The sequence below is a fragment of the Balaenoptera musculus genome, chromosome 10, assembly GCF_009873245.2.
Source record: "Balaenoptera musculus isolate JJ_BM4_2016_0621 chromosome 10, mBalMus1.pri.v3, whole genome shotgun sequence".
In the NCBI taxonomy this organism is placed as follows: Eukaryota; Metazoa; Chordata; class Mammalia; order Artiodactyla; family Balaenopteridae; genus Balaenoptera; species Balaenoptera musculus.
In genome coordinates, this window is record NC_045794.1 from 87,345,945 (window position 1) to 87,366,701 (window position 20,757).

Consider the following 20,757-nt stretch of genomic DNA (forward strand, 5'->3'; position numbering starts at 1 on the left):
TTAGTTTTACATTTTCTATACTAATAACAAAGTGACAAAAATCTGAATAATATCCTCCATGCAATTGTCAGTACCCCAAAGATGGGTATGCCTTGATTTTTTAATCTTCCAAAGCGATTTTTAAAAATTGAAATGGGCCACCATAGGGTGGTTTCACAATGCTGTACAATTTCCACCCCTCCCACCCTACTCATCTGCCACTGTATTTCCACTTTCAGATTTTAGCACATGGTAAGTATGTTTATACTTAACTGTTTGGTAAACTGTATTTAGTTTTAATATAGTTATAAGTCAGGACAAAACACCAGTGGGAAAACTCAGCTACCCTTGTACCATTCATTAGTTACAGCAAAGTGGGTCCTTGTTGGCTTACCTGAGCCTGGAATGATGTTGATTACCCCCTTTGGAAAGCCTGCTTTAACAGAGAGCTCTGCAAACTTCAAAGCAGTCAAGGGCGTGACCTGCGCAGAAGCAGACAGCAATTACCTACTTCAGATTCTGTCCTGTTCTTTAGATCAGTACCCAGCTTTCCTTCTATGGCCATACCAGAGTTCATTTTATTTTTTCTTTTATTGTGACGTAATTTCTGACTTACAGCAAAGTTGCAGAAAATAGTACAAACAATTCCTATGTATCCATCACCCAGATTGCTCAAATGTTAACATTTTACTACGTTTGCTTTATCCTCTTTCTCTCTCCCAATGTTTTTGAACTGTTTAAGAAGTAAAATTTGGTGTGTCCCTTTACCTCTAAATACTTTTGTGTACATTTCTTAAAAACAAAGGATTCTTTTACATAACCACAATACAATTACCAAAATCAGGAAATTAACAACTGCTAGAATACCTAATTTACACTCCTTTTTCAGTTTTCACCAATGGTCCCAATCATGTGCTTTGATAGAAAAAGAAAATCCAAGATCATGCATTGCATTTAGTTACCACGTCTATAGTTTCCCTTCCTCTGAAAGAGATTCTGAGTTTTCTTTTATATTTCATCACACTGACGTTTTCGATAAAAACAGACCAGTTATTTTGTACAATGTCCTTTTGTCTGGATTTGCTGTTTCCACATGATTAGATTCAGGTTATGCACTTTTGGCAAGAACACCACAGGAGTGATGCTGAATTCTCCTCAGTGCATTATATCAAGAGGAACATGCTGTTGAATAGTCCCAATATTGGAAATGTTAACTTTGATCCTTTGGTAAAGGTGATCTGCCAGGTTTTATCACTGTAAGTTACTGTAAAAAGAAAGGTAGCTACTTTGAGACTTTACACTTTGTAGTTAATAAATATTTTTTAGGGAGCTACTTTGAGACTATTTAAATATTCAGTTACTCCTCAAATTTCCACTAGTTTTAGTATCCATTGATGATTCCTGCCTGAATCAATCATTACTATGATGGTTGCTAAGTGGTGATTTTCTAATTCCATCATTCCTTCTACATATATTAATTAGTTGGCTTTCCACTATAAGAGCTTTCCTTTCTATCTAATCAATTAACATCAGTGTGAACTCATGGATTCTTACTTTATTAAATGGTTATAATCTTTTACTACTGTTACTTTTTTTGAGGTTCAAATTGTTCCAGCTTTGGCTGATGGATCCTGTGTGGATCCTGTGTCTTTCTGACATGTCCCGATCATTCTTTGAGCATTTCCTTGCTTTTTGGCCCAACAAGATGTTCCAGGCACACCTTGTATTTTCCCTGTTCCAACCATTTTTTCAAGAGGCCCAGGTTTCTTTTAGTGCAGAATAGTATTTTAAAACTGTGATATAATGGGAAATATATATTTGGTCTTTGTCTCTGGGTCCTGGCACAGAGTTCCTAAAACCTTGGAATCTCAAATGAAAAATGCCTTCCATATACTAATGAGATGGCTGGTAGCTGGGAGTCCCTTAGGTAGCTTCAGGATGGGTTTTTGTGGCCAGAAAGATCAGGCCATGATTAGAGAGTTGGAACTTTCAGCCCCAAACCAGGGGAGAGGGGCCGAAGTTTGAGTTCAATCACCGACAGCCAATGATTTAATCAATCGTACCTATGAAATGAAATTTCCATAAAAACCTCTCAACAGTGGGTTGAGGGCTCATTCTATCCTTCTTTCTGTTCATATTTGTAACTCTCTTCAACAGTGAAAAACATAGCTCCCAATATCCACAATATATTTACTTGTTTGCTTAATCCTAAAATGTACAGAAAGTAATTTGAGAATTAAACCATGTCCCCATGAAAAAGAAGCCTACTAACTTCAATACTTATTTTCAGTGTTTTTGCCTCTAGTCTGAGGACATAGAGTCCAAATGTCATTCACAAGTTACTTGGGTGAGTGCTTCCTCACTCCCTTCGGTGTGGTGATGTTATTCATTTGAAATTTGGCTTGACTGATTTTTTTTGTATTCGATTTCGGCCTCATCTATGTTGATTATGTTTCTTTTCTTTATTTGTTCATTTGCTGTCTTGTTGAGTATGGGAAACATGCTTCCAAAAGTGAGGACTATACAAAAGCACATTCAGAGAAGTGTTGTTCTCCTGGCCAACCACCTCCCACCCCCAATCCTTTCCACCGCATCCTCCCCAAGTCTTGTAGTTAATCAACCTCATTAGTCTCCGGTTTATCCCTTGTATGTTTCTTTTTGCTCAAATGAAAACATACTTACTTTCCCTTTTTACAAAAAAATTGGTATAGTTATGGATCTCATTTTAAAGATCTATTACAGCAATGCATATCTCGGAAGCAAAATGAAAGTCATATTTTTACACTCTTAAAAAGCAATGCTGATCAAGTCTTAAATTAGGACTCGGTTAGCTTGGTCTCAAAAAATGGAATGGGCGAAAACTGAGCTGTGAATAGAAAATAGTAGAGCTTCTATTTGTATATTTCAACGGAGAAAGATATGAAATAAATCAAACATAACTAACATTTATTATGTGGCTGGATAATGGTACTGTCACTCTGTCTGAATGAAGGTCAGATGGTCACTGGTCACAGAGGTACGTGTGGTATCCTAGGAAAGAATAGGAGCTCACAAGGCCAAGGGAAAAACAGTGGTTTCCCCACTTGCTCATGTGCTTTCAGAATATTGCCGTGTGTTGACGTTTACAGGCCAGGTTGCATGGGTTCATAGACTATGTTGTTGTTTTAACTAATGCAAACTTCATAAAATGATCAAGTGACTTAAAAAGAATCTACATAGAAACTGCATAATAAATAATACTAATAGAGCAAATACAAGTAAACAACAAGAAAAAAGCAGGGTTAACATTTTTCCTCCTTCTAGTAACAGGTCCATGACAATAACATTGTGAGGTTTAAAAAAAATGGCAATCTAGTTAGACTTGACAAGAAATTTCAAATGCCCAAATATTTGAAATTGTCAAGAAGATATTTCCAATAGTGGATTTATATCTACTATAGTTAAAGACAATCCTAGACCAAAGTATATATTATTATGCCTTAGTATGAAGTCATCATGATTAGAAAGACTTTTTAAAAAACTATCCTAAATTAGTGATAATTTTTTTAAAGTAAGAATAAAAAGACTTTATGCTATTAATAAATAAAATAAAACAAATTGTTTCATCTTTATCTCATCCCTTTTCATTTTATTGATTTTCTTCCATTCGGCTAAACAACTGGAATATAGGTTTATATTATGGCAGGATTATAGGTTTAAATGATATATGGGAAAGCATTTAGCAGTGTTCTGGGCACGAGTAGGTCATTATTAAATATTAGATTAAAAAAGGTGTTGGAGCCTGACAGACCTGGACCAGTTCAGACCATGGGAATCTGTACTTCTTACCTGGTAAAGGGGGGAAAGCCAACTGATTCAGCCCTCCTGCCATTTGCACAGGGCCTTAATACTATCAACGGTTTCATATCATAATAAAAATATATCTCCCACATAACAATGGCAACTTTGGGTCTTTCATTCTCAGGATTAAAATTATCATCAATCATTAAACTATCAGTTTTAAACTGCAGGTAGAGTTAGACTGTAATTTCCACAGGAACAGAAATTTTATGTCTTTGTCACTGATAATATGCCTGGCAAACAGTGGGCACTCAATACATGTTTGTAAATTTTGAACATTCTATGTAATCACTAGGGTTTTCCAATGCTTAGCACTCTCTTTGGATGCCATATAGTGGTTCTCAACCCTGACTGTACCTTAGAAACTAATGTGAAGATTTTAAGTAATACCGATGCCTGGCCTCTGACCCAGACCAATTAAATTAGAATCTCTGCCAATGGGGCCCAGATATCAGTATTTTTAAAAGAGAACTCCAGATGATTCTAATGTGCAGCCAGGATTGAGCACCACTGGGCTAGGTTATCTGCCTTCTCTCTTCACTTTACTAGCTTCTTGCTGTTTAATGAGTGTTGCTGCTTGGGAGAAACAGCACTCATACAGGATGCTGGTGAACTGTTCCATTCCCATGGAAGGATGAGCCAGTAGCTATCACACAAACACATGTATCTTTTAACTAAGCGATTCTGCTATTAGGAACATACCACCCTATAAAGATAATTGCACATGTGCATGATGCCATATTTAAAAGGTTATTAACTGCAACATAGTTTATAACAGCAAAAAGATGGGAAAATCTCAATATCTATTAATTAGGTATTGGTTAAATAAAATATTGTTTATCTACACACTGGAAACTATTTTAAAAAAAAAAGTTTTGGGGACTTCCCTGGTGGTCCAGTGGGTAAGACTCCGAGCTCCCAGTGCAGGGGGCTGGGTTCGATCTGTGTTTGGGGAACTAGATCCTGCGTGCATGCCGCAACTGAGTCCACATGCCGCAACTAAAAGATCCCGCATACCACAACTAAGACCCAGCACGGCATAAATAAATAAATAAATACATATTTAAAATTTTTAAAAATTAAAAAACAATGCTTAACACAGCATGTGGCACATACTAAGTGCTCAATAAATATTTTTTTAGAAAAGTTATTTTTTCCCCCTTTGGTAGTATGTATAGAATGCTACTATTTTATTTTATTTTAATTTTGTATTGTATTATGGTTAGAACACTTAACATGACATCTACCCTGTTAAATTGTTAAGTGTACAATACAGTATAGTTAACTACAGGCAAAATGATGTGTAGCAGATTTCTAGAACTTACTCATCTTGCATAATTGAAACTTTATGCCTGTTGATTAGCAATTTCCCATTTCCCCTTCTCCTCCTGTGTGTTTTTTAATTGGTTAAAAAATATTTTTTAAAAATTATTTATTTATTTAATTTTAAAAATATGTTTGTATACACAGAGAATATTTCTAGAATACCTAAGAAACTAATAAATAACAATAACACTGGTGGCCTCTGGGAGGTAAATTGGTGGGCTGGGGGAATAAGAGGGAGACTTTTCACTATCTACCTCTTGGTATCTTTTGAATTAAAAAATTTTTGAATGTATACCTGTTTTTTTTACTGAAATTGTTTTTAATGAGGAAAACAAGATGGCTGTGGTCACATGACTATGTAGTTATGACAAACGAAATTGTATTTTTTTTAAGTCCTAAAAGAATAGTTAATAAGTAACAAACTGTAAGCTCTTCTTGAATACAGACCAAGTTTTCTCCACAACTTGGGTACCTCAGAATGTCTACCACTGTGCACTGTCCAGATTAAATGCTCAGCCAGGTGTTAAGTTGGCTACCATATTTTTTTTCTTGAAAAGTTACTGTAGCGTTAAAAAGATGTTTTTGAGAACTCTATCATCTGAATTATTTTTTAAATTATTTCCTCATTTTCCACATGTATATATTTCCACACAGCTGCCACAATTATATACATTCTTTTGCATGCTTGTCCCTCATCTTGCATAACTTTACAATATTTTTGATAATGAAAATTTGAATGCCTGCAAAAAACTTTTTCTTTTGATATGTCGTAGCTATTCTAAATAACTCCCTTACTACTGGGCATGTGGCATTTTGCAAGAATTGAATTGGTTTGTAGAAGTTTAATGGATTTCACTGACATACACTATGCCTGCTTCCACTGTCACGGAAGTTCTAAATTTTGGAATCCCCACAGGATACACTGGGTAGCTATTAAAAATGGATATTTACTAATATGAAAAGATGCTCATGATATATGAAATGATGTTGTGATATATGATCCCATTTTTGTTTAAAGACATAATATTTGTAAATGTACGTCTCTGGTTTTAAGTAAACGAGAGGAGGAGATGCTGCACCTGGCCCCGCGGTCTTACCTGCGCCGGCTTGAGCACTAAGGTGTTGCCTGCTGCCAAGCACGCGGCGCTCTTCCACGCCAGCATCATCAGCGGGTAGTTCCAGGGGATGATGATGGCACAGACACTGCCGGGGAAGAAAGACATCCTCAGTCCTCTCGAACTAACACAAGTCACTCAGAAGCGCTCTCCTTGTCTTACCCAAGTGGCTCCTTCCTGGTGAAGGTCAGATTGCGATTTGGACGGGCCTGGTTGATGGGAATTGTAGAACCCTAAAGAATGAAAAAGGTTGATACTATTTTACTAATTTCAGTGGGTAAACTTAACGAATCCATTTTCTGTCTGCCTCTCTTGCTTTTCCTTAGCTGATATTAAAAAAGCAGTGTTCAATTTATGAGAAATACACCTACACCTAAAAAGGAACTGCTATGTCTTTCTCAAAAGAACTGAGACACAGGAGAAAAAAAACATAATTCTAATTTAATCGCCTCCATTCCCAATTTCTTGGCATGGCAGAGAATGTTAACTGCCTGAGCAATATCCATTCTCCCCTCTGTTCTTAGTAACAGAAACCCTATATTAATAATGGGAATGGCAACGTGCCCAGATAAACTACTACGTTCCCCAGTTTCCATAGCAGATAGGGATGGCCAATGGAAGACGTAAGCACAAAGCACTGAAAGGGGAACACTCCTTAAAGTAGGCTCACTCAGCTTGGACAAGTGCTCTTTTACTCTTCCCCTCACTCTCACTTTTTCCTTCTTCCTGCTCAGAATGTTGCTAAAAAGGCTGGCACTGCAGTGGTTATCATGAGACCAAGAAGCAGCCATGAGGGTAGAGATCATATGGTATAAGGATGCCCTGGCAAAGAAAGAGCAGGAATCTTTATCTCACACACTGGACTTGATTGCCCGCCTTTGGACTCCTGAAAGTGAGATAAAAACAAACTTCTTAGTTGGGTTTTCTATTATACGCAGCCAAATTTGATCCCAGCTGATTCATGACAGTAGTCTTTAACTGAAGCTATACATCTGTTTTGCCACATAAAATATTATTGCTGTTACTAATACAAGTAAGTGTACAATCTCTTATCTGAAACCCTTGGGGCCAGGTGTGTTTTGGGATTCAGAATTTTTTGACTTTAGAAACATAATATAATGTATATACCTTATACAATGTTATTATATCTATAACCTCCAATAAGGTCTGGGGCAGTCCCCCATAATCAAGCATATGAATATTTATTCAGTGAAATATATGAATATTCACTCTAAGTGATATGAATAAAGATTATAGACTCATCTTGGTTCAGGTCAGGTTTTGGCGCCAAATGAGTTTGAACCAATCAAACAAATCAATTTTCAGGTTTCACAGCAATTTGGATTTCATAATTGAGGATTAAGGATGGACTTGAACTGCTCTTATTAAATACTTATATATGTATGATTTTGTGGCTGAACAGTAATTAAAACGACGTTTATGTGCAAGACCTACTATGGTGCAGACTTTAATCCTGTAGTATATAAACACTGGTTTCTAATCCTCATAACATAACTTGCAAGGTATGGATTATTGTGACCATTTTACAGACGAGGAAAGTAAGGCAAAGAGAGGTAAATAACTTTAACAACAATAGCTGGTAAGTGTCAAAGCTGAGGCTTGGAACCAGTTCTCTCTGATTCTATATTAATGGTGTTGGCAGCAATGTGCCCAGATAAAATATTACGTTTCACAGTCTCCTTAGCAGAGACAGCCAACGGGAGATGTAAGCACAAGGTGTAGGAGGATGGGAATGCTTTTTAAAGTCCTTTACCTTTCTCCCTCTTCCCCACTTCCTCCTTGCTGCTGGGAATGTGGCTGTGATGGCTGGTGCTTCAATGGTTACCATGAGTCTATGAGTGGCATGCATTCTGCTGTTTGCTGCAAGCCCTATCTCCCTTCTGTATCCCAATACCAAAGCCACGTATAGTTGCCATTTATCATCACACACGTAATATTTATTTTCTTGTAGAAAAAAGGAAATGGAAATTTTTATCGAACTCATGTCTTTAAAATCTTTTTCTTATAACCAGTCTGCATAGCCCATCTATGTTAGCTCTCTGACCTCTGTAGGTATTTGAGTTTTCAATTCCTCCATGATACCAGGCTTCTCTCTATATGCTAACAAGACTATTAGATGCTCTCAAGAGACATTATAGTAAAGTACAAAGAACATCATTAGATTTTAGGTTCAGAAAATCTTGAGTTCAAGTCCTAGCTCTATGGTTTACTTACTATGTGACCATAGGTAAGTCACTCATTGTCCTCAAGCCTCAATTTCCTCACCTGTAATAAGAGTTAATAGATATCCACCTACCTCAGATGATTGTTATAAGGATAAGATGAGAAAACCTACATAAGGGGTGGCTCTGACAAAGTGTCTTTACAAACTAATAAACATTCGTCCCTTTTCCTCTTGGAATGATCTACATGGAGACAAACAACGTTTGCACTTACTTGAATTTTGTCACACCAGCCAGCGAAATATCTGAATGTTTGCACAGACATTCCAATGTGAGTCTTCAGAGCCAAGGTGTAGACAGCCCCTGAATCGAGGGCTTCGATGGTTGCCAGCTCTTCCTGGTTCTCTTCCAGTAGGTCTGCTAGTCTGTATGGATAAAGAAATTCATTCAACAGATATTGAGTCTCTACTGCGTTTAATGCATCATCCTAAGGGCTGAGAACTCAGAGGTGAACACAAATGAACCAGGTCTCTGTCCTCATGGAGAACATGGTCTAGTAGGGAAGACAGACATTCAACAAAAAATTTCATTAATAATTTGTTTTAAGAGTTATAATGAAGAAGCAGAGGGTGTTGGAAGTCTGTATCATTTGCATCATAGATGTATAAGAAGTAAAATAGTGATTGAGCCACAGTAATCCAAGGAGATCAATGATAGAAAACAGTGGGAATGTGGATAGTTCATGAATATACTGGGAGATGTTAGGGGACAAACCACACTCCCAGAGAACCCAGGAACACTTGAGGATTTCTGGTTGGTACAGAAATATTTCCAACACTAGCTGAAAAGGACAAAGACAGAAAAACATGGAATGAATTATAAACACTGCAACAGGTTTCTGTTTGGTGTCTAGTTTCTTTGGGAAGATAAGTACGGGACTGTCTAATGACTATGAAATAGTCAAAGTTCATCTTTTGTGTTCACCTCCTCCATTTGTTTTCCTTCCTTCCTTTAGTGGTTCTGAGATGTTCCTTTTGGACCATTCCAAAGTCAGGCTTGAAATCCTCCTCCCTAATGTTTCTTTCAGATCCTGCTCCAAGAAATCTTTGGACAAAGTCAGCTATTTGGCTTTTAGTAAGTAGAAAACTGAATTTATGATCGACTCTAATTACTCTTGGCATACTCAGCTACCGATTTATAATACCCTTTCCAGGCCTTAGTGTTTTTCCTCCTTGCTCCTACTCCCTACACATGAAGTAGATTTAAAATTTCCCTTTGGAAACAACAGGGTGCTGGATGTTCTACATGTGCAGTCTCCACCCTGCTCTGTGACCCCTGGAGGATGACCTTTATAGACTACATCACAGGCTCCCATGCTCTCTCACTGGGCATGGCTAATGAGGGGCCAGTGGGAGGCACCCCCAGGAGACTGGCAAACTGGAGGATAAAATGGTCTGGGATTTGAATCCTCTGGTTGCCTCAGTGATGGGCTGTAGATCAGCAGATGCTGTGTCCTTCTACCAAAACCCGCTGTAGTGTGGTCTTTTCCTACAGCTATAGATCTTACCTGATTCTAGTAACAGCTCCTTCCTCTGTCCCTTCAGGCCTTGGAGTAGGAGCACCTTCCCCCTGTTCTACCCCTGCCTGGGTGCTTCACTATCCTTTGACGGATTCCCTTGACCTTGCTCACATCTTTACAAATACAAAGTCCTTTACTAAACTTCTTCTGGTACAGGCACACTGACTGAAACAAGCAACAGTACAAAAATCAGGAACTCGTATATATGGGATTTTATAGGATGCAAGGAACAAAAGACATGCTATATAACAGGTGCGTGCTAGAATGTTTTGAAGAAATTTTTAAAATCTTGGCAATGTTAGTCAGTATCCAAAGGCCACAGGCTGTGTTCTTAAAAATCATACCTGTACATCAATATTCCTCTTTCTCGTGCATTCATTCTTCCCCATTCACCATTTTCAAAAGCATCTTTGGCTGCTGCTACTGCTTTATCAACATCCACCAAAGAGGCATAGGATACTTTGCATATCGTCTATTTCAAGGTAGGAAAAAATAGGTTCTAGGTTATTTATATATGGAGATATGCAACTATGTTTCTTGGGATTAATTATTATACTATAAAATTCAAAGAATTTTTATGATGGAAAATCAATACTTCCAGTAATATAGTAAAGAAAAAGAAACAATTTTAACATGAAAATTATGAGCCTAAAATTTAGTACTTCGCATGTCACACTACACTATGAGAAGACACATTTAGGAAACTGTATTTCTTCTCTTGCCTTGGGGAAGCTGAATTTCTCACCATGAGCTTGCAAGGTCTGAGATTTTTTTTTCACACATATAGCTTTATGTGGAATTGTGCTTCTGATGTGTATAGGTATAGTGATCCATCCAAAGTCATCATAAATATTCATTCTTTAAAGTTGGTTACTGTAGTTAACAGCAGCCAGTACCAGAACTGAATAGTTGAAAGAAATGCATGAAGTACATTTATATTAAGTGCTCAGAGGCAGAGTAATAGAATAAGTAACTTTTTAAGACTGTTTTATAACAGTGTATAAGTGAAAAAAATCCATGATCAGTGGTCACTACGCACGCTAAGAAATTACTCACAGATCCATCTGTTGGGTTGATGGTGTCATAAGTCTTTCCATCATCGGCATCTGTGAACTGTCCATTTATGAAACACTGATATGGCATTTTTACTGTCATTTCATTGACCTCCTTTGAAACCTAAGAGAGAGAATTATATTAATAGATTCAATGGATTTCTGTGCATATGCATTTGATACCAAATAGCAATAAAGAAGCTTATCACTAATGCAGAGGGAGACGTTAAGTCAATGGGATTCTACTGCTTACTGTCCAGAAGAGACAAGCATATGTAATATTTAGGCCTCATGATGCTTAGATTGGCCATTGAGACAGGAGGTCAGCTTCTGTAATGACCGAAGGACTCTAGGGGGAGCTTTATAAAGAGAGATGAAATATGACTCATCTCATAGAGATGAAATATGACTCAGAAGACCTCAAGATAATGGAAACACCACCATCTAGTGGCAACATCTGTGGAGTGCACCAACTGCTGTCATTCAAAGTTTTGAAATTGCCTGTCAATAGGTTTCCTTTTACACTGGTGCATTTTAAGTTTTCTTTCCAGTGTTCTTCCCCATTTTCACTTTCCCTCTCTTACATATGTGTTGCTTAAATTGTACTCTCTACTATTAGCTGGCAAGTGAATTTAGATTAGTCCATTAACCTCTATAAATCTCAGTTTTTTCAACAATAAAATGGGGATAATATACCTGCTTCATACAGTTATTAAGAGACATAATTAAAATTATATATGTGGGCCTTCCCTGGTGGCGCAGTGGTTGAGAATCTGCCTGCCAATGCAGGGGACGTGGGTTCGAGCCCTGGTCTGGGAAGATCCCACATGCCGCGGAGCGACTAGGCCCGTGAGCCACAATTACTGAGCCTGCGCGTCTGGAGCCTGTGCTCGGCAACGAGAGGCCGCGATAGTGAGAGGCCCGCGCACCGCGATGAAGAGTGGCCCCCGCTTGCCGCAACTGGAGAAAGCCCTCGCATAGAAAACGAAGACCCAACAAAGCCATACATACATAAATACATAAATAAATAAAAAGAATGTAAGCAGACAAGAATAGCATTAAAAATAATAATAATAATAAAAAAAATTAAAAAAAAAATTATATATGTGAAAGAGCATTATTGGCATAAAATCCCACATCAGTGAAGGCATTAAAAAGGAAATTGAATGATTTCAGAAATTATTTTACATAGAGAAATTGATGATGCCTGGAAAAGAAACAAAAAATAGCAAGAGGGTAGCTTGCTGCTCATCATCAGTAAGCATTAGAGAAACACAAATCAAAACTACAATCAGGTACCACCTCACACGGGTCAGAATGGCCATCATTAAACAGTCTACAAATAACAAATGCTGGAGAGGATGTGGAGAAAAGGGAACCCTCCTACACTGTTGGTGGGAATTAAATTGGTGCAGCCACTATGGAAAACGGTATGGAGGTTCCTTAAAAAACTAAAAATAGAGTTGCCATATGATCCAGCAATCCCACTCCTAGGCATATATCCAGACAAAACTCTAAATCTGAAAAGATACATGCACCCCAATGTTCATAGCAGCACGGAATACTACTCAGCCATAAAAAAGCAATGTGCAATAACTGAAATTTTAAAAGTCACTGGAGAGGTTCAACAGTAGATTCAAGCAGGCAGAAGAAAGAATTAGCAAACCAGAAAATGGGTCAATAGAGATATCCGGCCTGAAAATAGGAAGGAAAAAGAATTTGAAAAATGAATAGAGGGACTTCCCTGGTGGTCCAGTGAGTAAGATGCTGTGCTCCCAATGCAGGGGGCCTGGGTTCAATCCCTGGTTGGGGAACTAGATCCCACATGCATGCTGCAACTAAGAGTTCCCATGCCACAACTAAGAGTCTGCATGTCACGACTAAAGATCCCGCGTGCCGCAGTGAAGACCCGGCACAGCCAAAATAAATTTTAAAAATAAATAAATAAATAAATAAATATTTTTAAAAACTGAATAGAGCCTTAGAAGCCTGCAGAACACCATCAAATGTACCAACACATGCATAATGAGAGTCCCAGGAATGAGCAGAGAAGGGGAGAGGGGCAGAAAGAATATTTGAAGAATTAATGGCTGAAAATGTCCCAAATTTGATGAAAAACATTAATCTGCACATCCGAGAAGCTCAATAAACTCCAAGTAGAAAAATCTCAGAGATCCATCTTAAACACATCATACAAAAATGGTCAAGAGCCAAAGACAAAGAGGGAATCTTGAAAGCAGCAAAGGAGGAGCAACTCCTCACATAAAAGGGATCCTCAATAAAATTAACAGATGACTTATCCTCAGAAACCACGGAGGCCAGAAAGCAATAGGATGATATATTCATAGTGCTGAAAGAAAGAGACTGTCAACCGAAAGTTCCACATACAGCAAAAATACCCTCCAAGAACAAAGGAGAAATTAAGTCATTCCCAAATGAATGAAAATAGCACATTGCTAGCACATGAACATTGCTAGCACACTGCCTTTCAAAAAGTACTAAAAGGTGTCCTTCCGGCAGAAATGGAAGGACGCTAGACAGTAATTTAAATCTACATGAAGAAATAAAGAACACTGACAAAGGTAAATATAAGTCAGTATAAATGTATTTTTGCTTTTAAACCTTTTTCTTCTTCTATCTGATTTGAAAGGCAACTGCATAAAGCAATAATTATAAAACTTTGTTGGTGGGTTTATAATGTATAAAGATGTATTTGTATGACAGTAATAGCACAAATAAGGGGGTAGGGAGCAGAGCTATACTGTAGCAAATTTTTTCTACACTATTGATATTAAGTTGGTATTAATCTGAGCTAGAATGTTTTAAGAAAAACGTCTCTTGGAATCCTCAAGGCAACCATTAAGAAAATAAAAATATATAGCAAAAGAGATTAAACTGGCATACTAGACAATATCCATTTAACAAAAAAGAGAGCAGTAAAGGAGTAGAGGAGCAAAAAAGGCATAAAACAAGACATATAGAAGCCCAAGTGGCAAAAGAACAAACAGATTAATTAGACTTAATCAAATTTTAAAACTTTTGTGTGTTAAAGGACACTATCAAAAAAGTGAAAAGAAAACCCACAGAATGGGACAAAATATTTACAAATAATAAATCTGATTAGGGTCTAGTATCCAAAATATACTAAGGCCTTTTACAACTCAAAAATTAAAAAGACAAATATCCCAGTTAAAAAAGAAGCAAAGGATTTGAGGGAATTCCCTGGTGGTCCAGTGATTAGGACTGGGCGTCCTCACTGCCAGGGGCCTGGGTTCCATCCCTGGTTGGGGAACTAAGATCTTACAAGCTGCTTGGTGAGGCCAAAAAAACCAAAACAAAACAAAACAAAAGAAACAACAAAAATGACAGAAAAAAAAAAAAAAAAGGTGAAATATTTGAATAGGTATTTCTCCAAAGAAGACATGCAAGTGGCCAATAAGCACATGAAAAGATGTTTATCATTAGTCATTAGGGAAATGTAAATCAAAACCACAACAAGATATCACTTCACACCTGCTAGAACAGCTGAAAGAGAAAAGACAGACAATAGCATATGTTGGTGAAGACATGAAGAAATTAGAAGCTTCCTGCATTGCTACTGGCATTGTAAAATGGTATAGTCACTTTGGAAAGCAGATGGGCAGTTCCTCAAAAAGTTAAACATAGAGTTACTATATGACTCATCAATTCCACTTCTAGATATTTACCCAAGAGAACTGAGAACATACGTTCACACAAAAACTTATACATGAATTTTCATAACAGCATTATTTATAATAGCCCAAAAGTAGAAACAGTCCAAATGTACACCAACTGAGGAAAGGATAAACAAAATGTAGTTTATCCACACAATGGACTATTATTTGGCTAGGAAAAAGGAATGAAGTGATAATCTACTCTACAATATGGATGAACCTTGAACACATTATGCTAAGTGAAAGAAGCCAGCTGCAAAAGGCCACTTATTGCATAATTCCATTTATATGAAACGTCTAGAATAGGCAAATCCATAGAAACAGAAAGTAAATTAGAGAGGAGAGCAGAGAATGACTGCCAAGGGATACAGGGTTTCTTTTTAGGAGGTAATAAAAATATTCCATAACCAGACAGTGGTGATGGGGTGAATATACTAAAAACCAATGAATTATACATTTTAAAAGGGTGAAATGTATGGTATCTGAATTATAATCTCAATAAAACTGTCATTTTAAAAAGGTTATAAATGTAAAAACAAATGGAGGAAAGGTACAGCATTCTTTTATAGTACGAAGGTCTTAACGATTTAGGTTTTCAACACCATGGACAGGCTTACATAATCCACCACTAGCTCTGCTTCTTGATCTTCTCCTCTCAGTTTCCTCACAACTTTTTGGATGAAGTCTTCAAACTTGGTGGCCATATAAACATCCTCATTCTGTAACTGAAGTCCTCCACATTTCTGTCTTATCTCTTCAACCAGCCTGAAAGGAAGAACCAGCTCTTGTTACTTAACATTTTTTTTTTTTAACATCTTTATTGGAGTATAATTGCTTTACTATGGTGTGTTAGTTTCTGCTTTATAACAAAGTGAATCAGTTATACATATACATATGTTTCTATATCTCTTCCCTCTTGCATCTCCCTCCCTCCCACCCTCCCTATCCCACCCCTCTAGGTGATCACAAAGCACCAAGCTGATCTCCCTGTGTTATGCGGCTGCTTCCCACTACATTTTTAAAAGAGTTTAGAGGGACTGTGATTACTTTTAACATGCTTTGAAGTAGGACGTATGTCACATGCCTATTTATATCCCATGAGATCTTCTATGATAATAATCAGAGAAATTGATAAGATTGGGAGAAAAAAATTTTTAAGCTGTCTTGAAGGACAGTGGCAATTTTTAAACTTTTTATTTATTTTTTTAAAATTTTATTTATTTTTGGCTGTATCACATGGCATGTGGCATCTTAGTTCCCCGACCAGGGATTGAACCTGCACCCCCTGCATTGGAAGTGCGGAGTCTTAACCATTGGACTGCCAGGGAAGTCCCGGCAATTATTTTTATACATGACTAGAAATACAAGAAATCAAGGCAAAGACATTTTAATTACTTGCAAGCAAGATGACAAAGGGCACATAAAATCAATTTCTTTCCTTTCAAAATACTCAAGGAATAAGAAATAAGGAAAATTTCTGAACTGTGACGATTATAAGAAACCAAAGTCATACCGTAGAATATTTTCTCTAGATCCTGTGAAACAATAAAACAAACATTTGTTTGTATTACATGGCTAAGATAGGTACTAAATAGAACCATCGGGAAGGTTAATATAATTTGTAAAGTCCTTTTCAACCCTTTGATTTTTCACTGTTAATTTTTCAAATCGTAGCTCTAATTTGACATTTCTTGAGTAGCAAAGGTGTACCAGACAGAGGTGTACTAGAAAGCTCACCACAACGGTTGCTCAGCCATTTATTCCCGAAAAGAGATGAGGTACCTTGGTAGTCCAAGATAATAATATCAGATGATTATGGTAAGTCAGACACTCAAACAGGAAATGGGTAACTCCTGCAGGAGTATCTTGTTAGCAAAAAACTAGTGTTAAAAGTACAATGTTGAAATCTTTAGTTGAGCAAATGAGAAGCTTCTGGGAACTCATGAACCATAGCTGAGAAATCTGTAACTTGAGGAACCAAAACTTTTAACTTCTGATAATGATATTTGCTCTTGAGAGGATTGTTTTTGATGATTGGAATAAAAAAGATCCACGAATGAAGGGACTTTGTCTTGTTCATGACTGTATCCCCAGTGCAAAAAACTGTTCCTGATGTCATAAATGTTCAATAAATTTTGTTAAATGCATGAATGAATAAATAAATAAATAGACAGAATGTTCATCAAGAACACTTGCTTTGCCGACATGAAGGATCGTCAAGAGGAGTTCACCTTGTTTATTTAGTAAATGGCCATAGTGTGGCCCTCAAAGGAAAAGCACCTCTGCAAGACTCGCCACTGTTAGGATCCTGGTCTGCTCTTCATGCCACAGAGGGTGGCTTTCTAGTCCTCTAGCCCTTTCTACTTGTTTGAAACCTCCGTAGAGAAATTCTGACTGTAGAGTGCTTACCCTTACTCTTGCAAGAAGTCTGACAATCCTCATTCTAGATATATCATACTGGGTAACTTAGGGAGATAGGAGAAAAAGATTTGGGGTAAGCATAATCAACGTTAGGTATCCTTTTAGGTGAGACTATATAGGGAAATCCCTTTTAACATTCTCACTCAGAACTTCCCAATTCTAACTGGAGGAGAATCAACTAAGAAATATGAAGACAGATTTTTAAATGAAACAAATAATTAGAAGGGTTGTTTTCTAGGTGTATAGTAAATATGAAAATAACTCCTGGTTAGCAACAAAGAGAAGGGAACAAATACATGTATTTGACCATGGAAACAAACAAACCAAAAAAGATGAAGAAAAGAGGAACACAGTAGATGGGTACAATAGAGTGATAACAACCAGTACAAAGGATTTCGATTTGATTTTCAAAGTCAAAGTCAAAGTCAAAATCCCTGGTGGAGGGGTATGAGCCAGTAAGGTGGTGGTTTTACCTGACAACATCCATTGAGCTTGCTCCAGATTTAAAGAAGTCTGTTGAATCTTCAATAACAGGGACGTTGCTTAAAATTCCAGCCCAGATGACCTACACAAGGGAAACTTTCATGAGGGAGCTGCCATGTAGGACACTGTGGCAGAGACTAGTCGGCTTCTCACCAAACCTACTTCTTTTCATGGATTGATTACAATTCTCAGCATCTCTTCAAGTTAGAGGCGGCCGTGTGATTGACTTCTAGCCGGTGAATATGAATATAAGTGACCTGTACTCCCAGTCTTGTCCCATGAAAAACCTCCTTCACACAATTCTCTGTGTACTTGTGCTCTTCTTGGCTGTCTGGGATGGAGATGACCCCCAGCAGGATGTTGAAGATAGCTCAGCCTGGGTTCCTGCTTGACTCCACCCCTAACCCTCATGTTCCAGCTTCACCCCTAACCCCCAGGCCAACCTAGAACTGCCTTGGATTATTTATGTGAGTGACAAATAAATGTGCGTATAAATTTTGGCACTGATTTCCTTTTGCAGCTCATACGAAAATGAGGAAATAAAAGTTCCATCCCAACTACTTTGAGGATTGATGGTACCAGTTAACAAAAATGGCTTCGTTTTCCAAGATAAGAGTAACATTAAGAACTTCACGTGTTCACCTTGATGGTCTCCGCCACCTTCACCTCTTCGGCTGTAAGTTCCACCACTGATGTCTCACCCGCTGAAAAGTACTGAGACGCAGGAATCATTTTTCCATCTTCAAACTGCAGATTTCTCACCATCAGCTATAAAATAACAACAAAACAAGCAGAAGAATTGAGGATTAGGACAGTTCAAAAGTGAGACTGGTGGGAGGAGTCTTATATGGGTATAAGAAGCAGCTTATTTGACAAATACAAAATTATGGATGGAAAGCACTCACCGTTATGTGTAAAAGGACTGAAATGGTATTTCAGCCATGGCAGCAGAAAGGAGGAAGTTAAGTCTAGGGTAGATATATCTCAAAATGGATGATAAGTCCCCCCAAAATTGACATTCGGATATAGGTATTGGGTCTAAAGCCTAGTCTAACTACCATTGCTACTAGTACTACTACTACTACTACTACTACTGCCATCTTCTGAACACTTACTCTGCAGCATGCACTGTGCTAAGTACGTATATGCTGAAGTATCTTATTCAATCTCATAAATCCTGATGGAGGCAGGTGTCCTTATTATCCCTATTTTACTGATGAGGAAATGGAGGCTCAATGAGATTAAGTACTTTGCCCAGCGCCACACAGCGAGTAACAGAGCTGGGGTTACAACCCAGGACTAGATGGGCTCTGAAGCCTGCAATCTTAGTAACTGATCTATCCTGTAAGCCATCAGAAAGTGTCTGTGAGCTGCAGATGCCCTTTGGCTTTCTTCACTGGGCAGCTGCCCAAGAGCCCAGAGAGGCCCAGAGGCCACGCTCCCGAGCACAGGCAGAGTGGGTGGGCGTCGGCCTGGTGAGGCAGGGGAGGAGAGTCTGAAGAGGGCCACAGCATCTGAGCCTCCCAGACTCTGCCAGCGGGAAGGCAGACAGACAAGGTCACTCCCTCTGTTTTACAGATGCGGAAACTGAGCCTCCAAGGGGAGAGGCGTCCTGCCCAAGACCAGTAAGTGGCAGAGCAGGGATTCACGACCTGTTTCCTGACTAAGCTCCAAGCTCTTTCTACTGTATCACACACCAGGCTGTGCGGGTCCTCGGGGCCCGTCCTGACGAGCCTTCTTCTCATCAAGGGACCTGGAGCCAGCTCATCCGCAGAGAGAGATGGACCACAGACACCCTGAGCTCCCACAGCCCACTGCAAAGCCAGACTACCCTGTGAAAGCTAGTCTCTCAATAGCTTGGTTATCAAAGGAAACCAAAAAAATTTATTTTAGAGGTAACCATGTTGAACACTCACTGCTTTTCCATCGTTACCAAAAAGAACAAGGCCGCTTTTGGTAACAAGACCAGGCTTCTTGGCACCTTTAATTTCCAGTGGTTCTCCAGGAGGGATGGAGCTATTCAGTAATGATGAGCCGTAGAAAGTGACCACCTAATAAAGAGATCAGACCCAGGTTGTGAAAGGGGGAAGCGAAGGCTGGTTATAAGGGTGTATGCGAGCAGCACTCCTGGCAAAAAAGCTGAAGTTGCAATTCTCATTTATGACAAAATTAGGGACCCCCCCCACCCCCAATGATATCAAGCATCTATGGAAACGACAGAAAGCAAGAGATGGTCTGTGAATGTGTGATTGAAGAGTTTAAAAAAATGCCGCACATCCAGGTGACACGAGTATACATTTATCATTTATGCACATTGACACAAAGGTGAATGAGATAAAAGCTCTCACAGACTTTGCAGCCTGAAGGTAGGGTTTGTGGGGGAAGTGGAGGTGTTGGTGGGGTGCCAGGGAGGGCAGATGCAGAGTAGTAAACAAACTATTACATTGCAGTGGGATGTACGATGGGAGGTACAGGTGCTTTGTGGGTCAGTTTATGGAAACAGGACTGGATCCAGACTGTAACTAAGAGAACTGGATACTAATTGATTTGTTATCATAATTATTATTATAATTCTATGGCCATTAGCTATCATTTATTGAGCACTATAATATTTAATATTTATTGAATACTTATTCTATGCCAGGGACTAAGTACTTAGATGAATTAACGTGTGTTAACTCATTTCATCTTCACAACAACCCCAAACCTATAAAGGAGGCACGATTATTAGTCTCATTCTACAATGAGGAAACCAAGGCACCCAATGGTTAAATAACCTGCCAAAGGTTACACAGCAAATAGATGCAAAGCCAGAATTTTAATGGAAACATTCTGGCTTCAGATCCCACACGTTTTGTGGTGAGTATATCTGCTTTGAAAAACTGGGTATTATCAGTTGTGGTAAAATATATTCATACGCTATGATGATGTCACTCTAGTCTAAAATATACACCCAGTACTAACCATGTGATCAAGGGTACATGTGCAAGGATGTCCATGGTAGCACTGTTTATTTTTTTATTGAAGTATAGTTGATGTATAATATAAAGTTACAGGTGTACAATATAGTGACTCACAATTTTT

The 20,757-nt window shown here is 38.2% G+C and overlaps 1 protein-coding gene across 1 annotated transcript in view; it reads right to left on the reverse strand.

Annotated features, from left to right (window-relative positions):
• Window positions 1–20,757, reverse strand: part of ALDH1L2 (aldehyde dehydrogenase 1 family member L2) — a 56,655-nt gene that overhangs the window by 17,124 nt on the left and 18,774 nt on the right. Inside the window, exons 7-16 of the mRNA XM_036865571.1 lie at window positions 19,590–19,724; window positions 18,316–18,441; window positions 17,664–17,755; window positions 15,387–15,534; window positions 11,079–11,198; window positions 10,367–10,494; window positions 8,718–8,868; window positions 6,423–6,493; window positions 6,243–6,348; window positions 374–461 (exon numbers count right to left, since the gene is read on the reverse strand). Coding sequence (XP_036721466.1) covers window positions 374–461; window positions 6,243–6,348; window positions 6,423–6,493; window positions 8,718–8,868; window positions 10,367–10,494; window positions 11,079–11,198; window positions 15,387–15,534; window positions 17,664–17,755; window positions 18,316–18,441; window positions 19,590–19,724 — 1,165 coding nt within the window. The remainder of the gene's footprint in view (window positions 1–373; window positions 462–6,242; window positions 6,349–6,422; window positions 6,494–8,717; window positions 8,869–10,366; window positions 10,495–11,078; window positions 11,199–15,386; window positions 15,535–17,663; window positions 17,756–18,315; window positions 18,442–19,589; window positions 19,725–20,757) is intronic.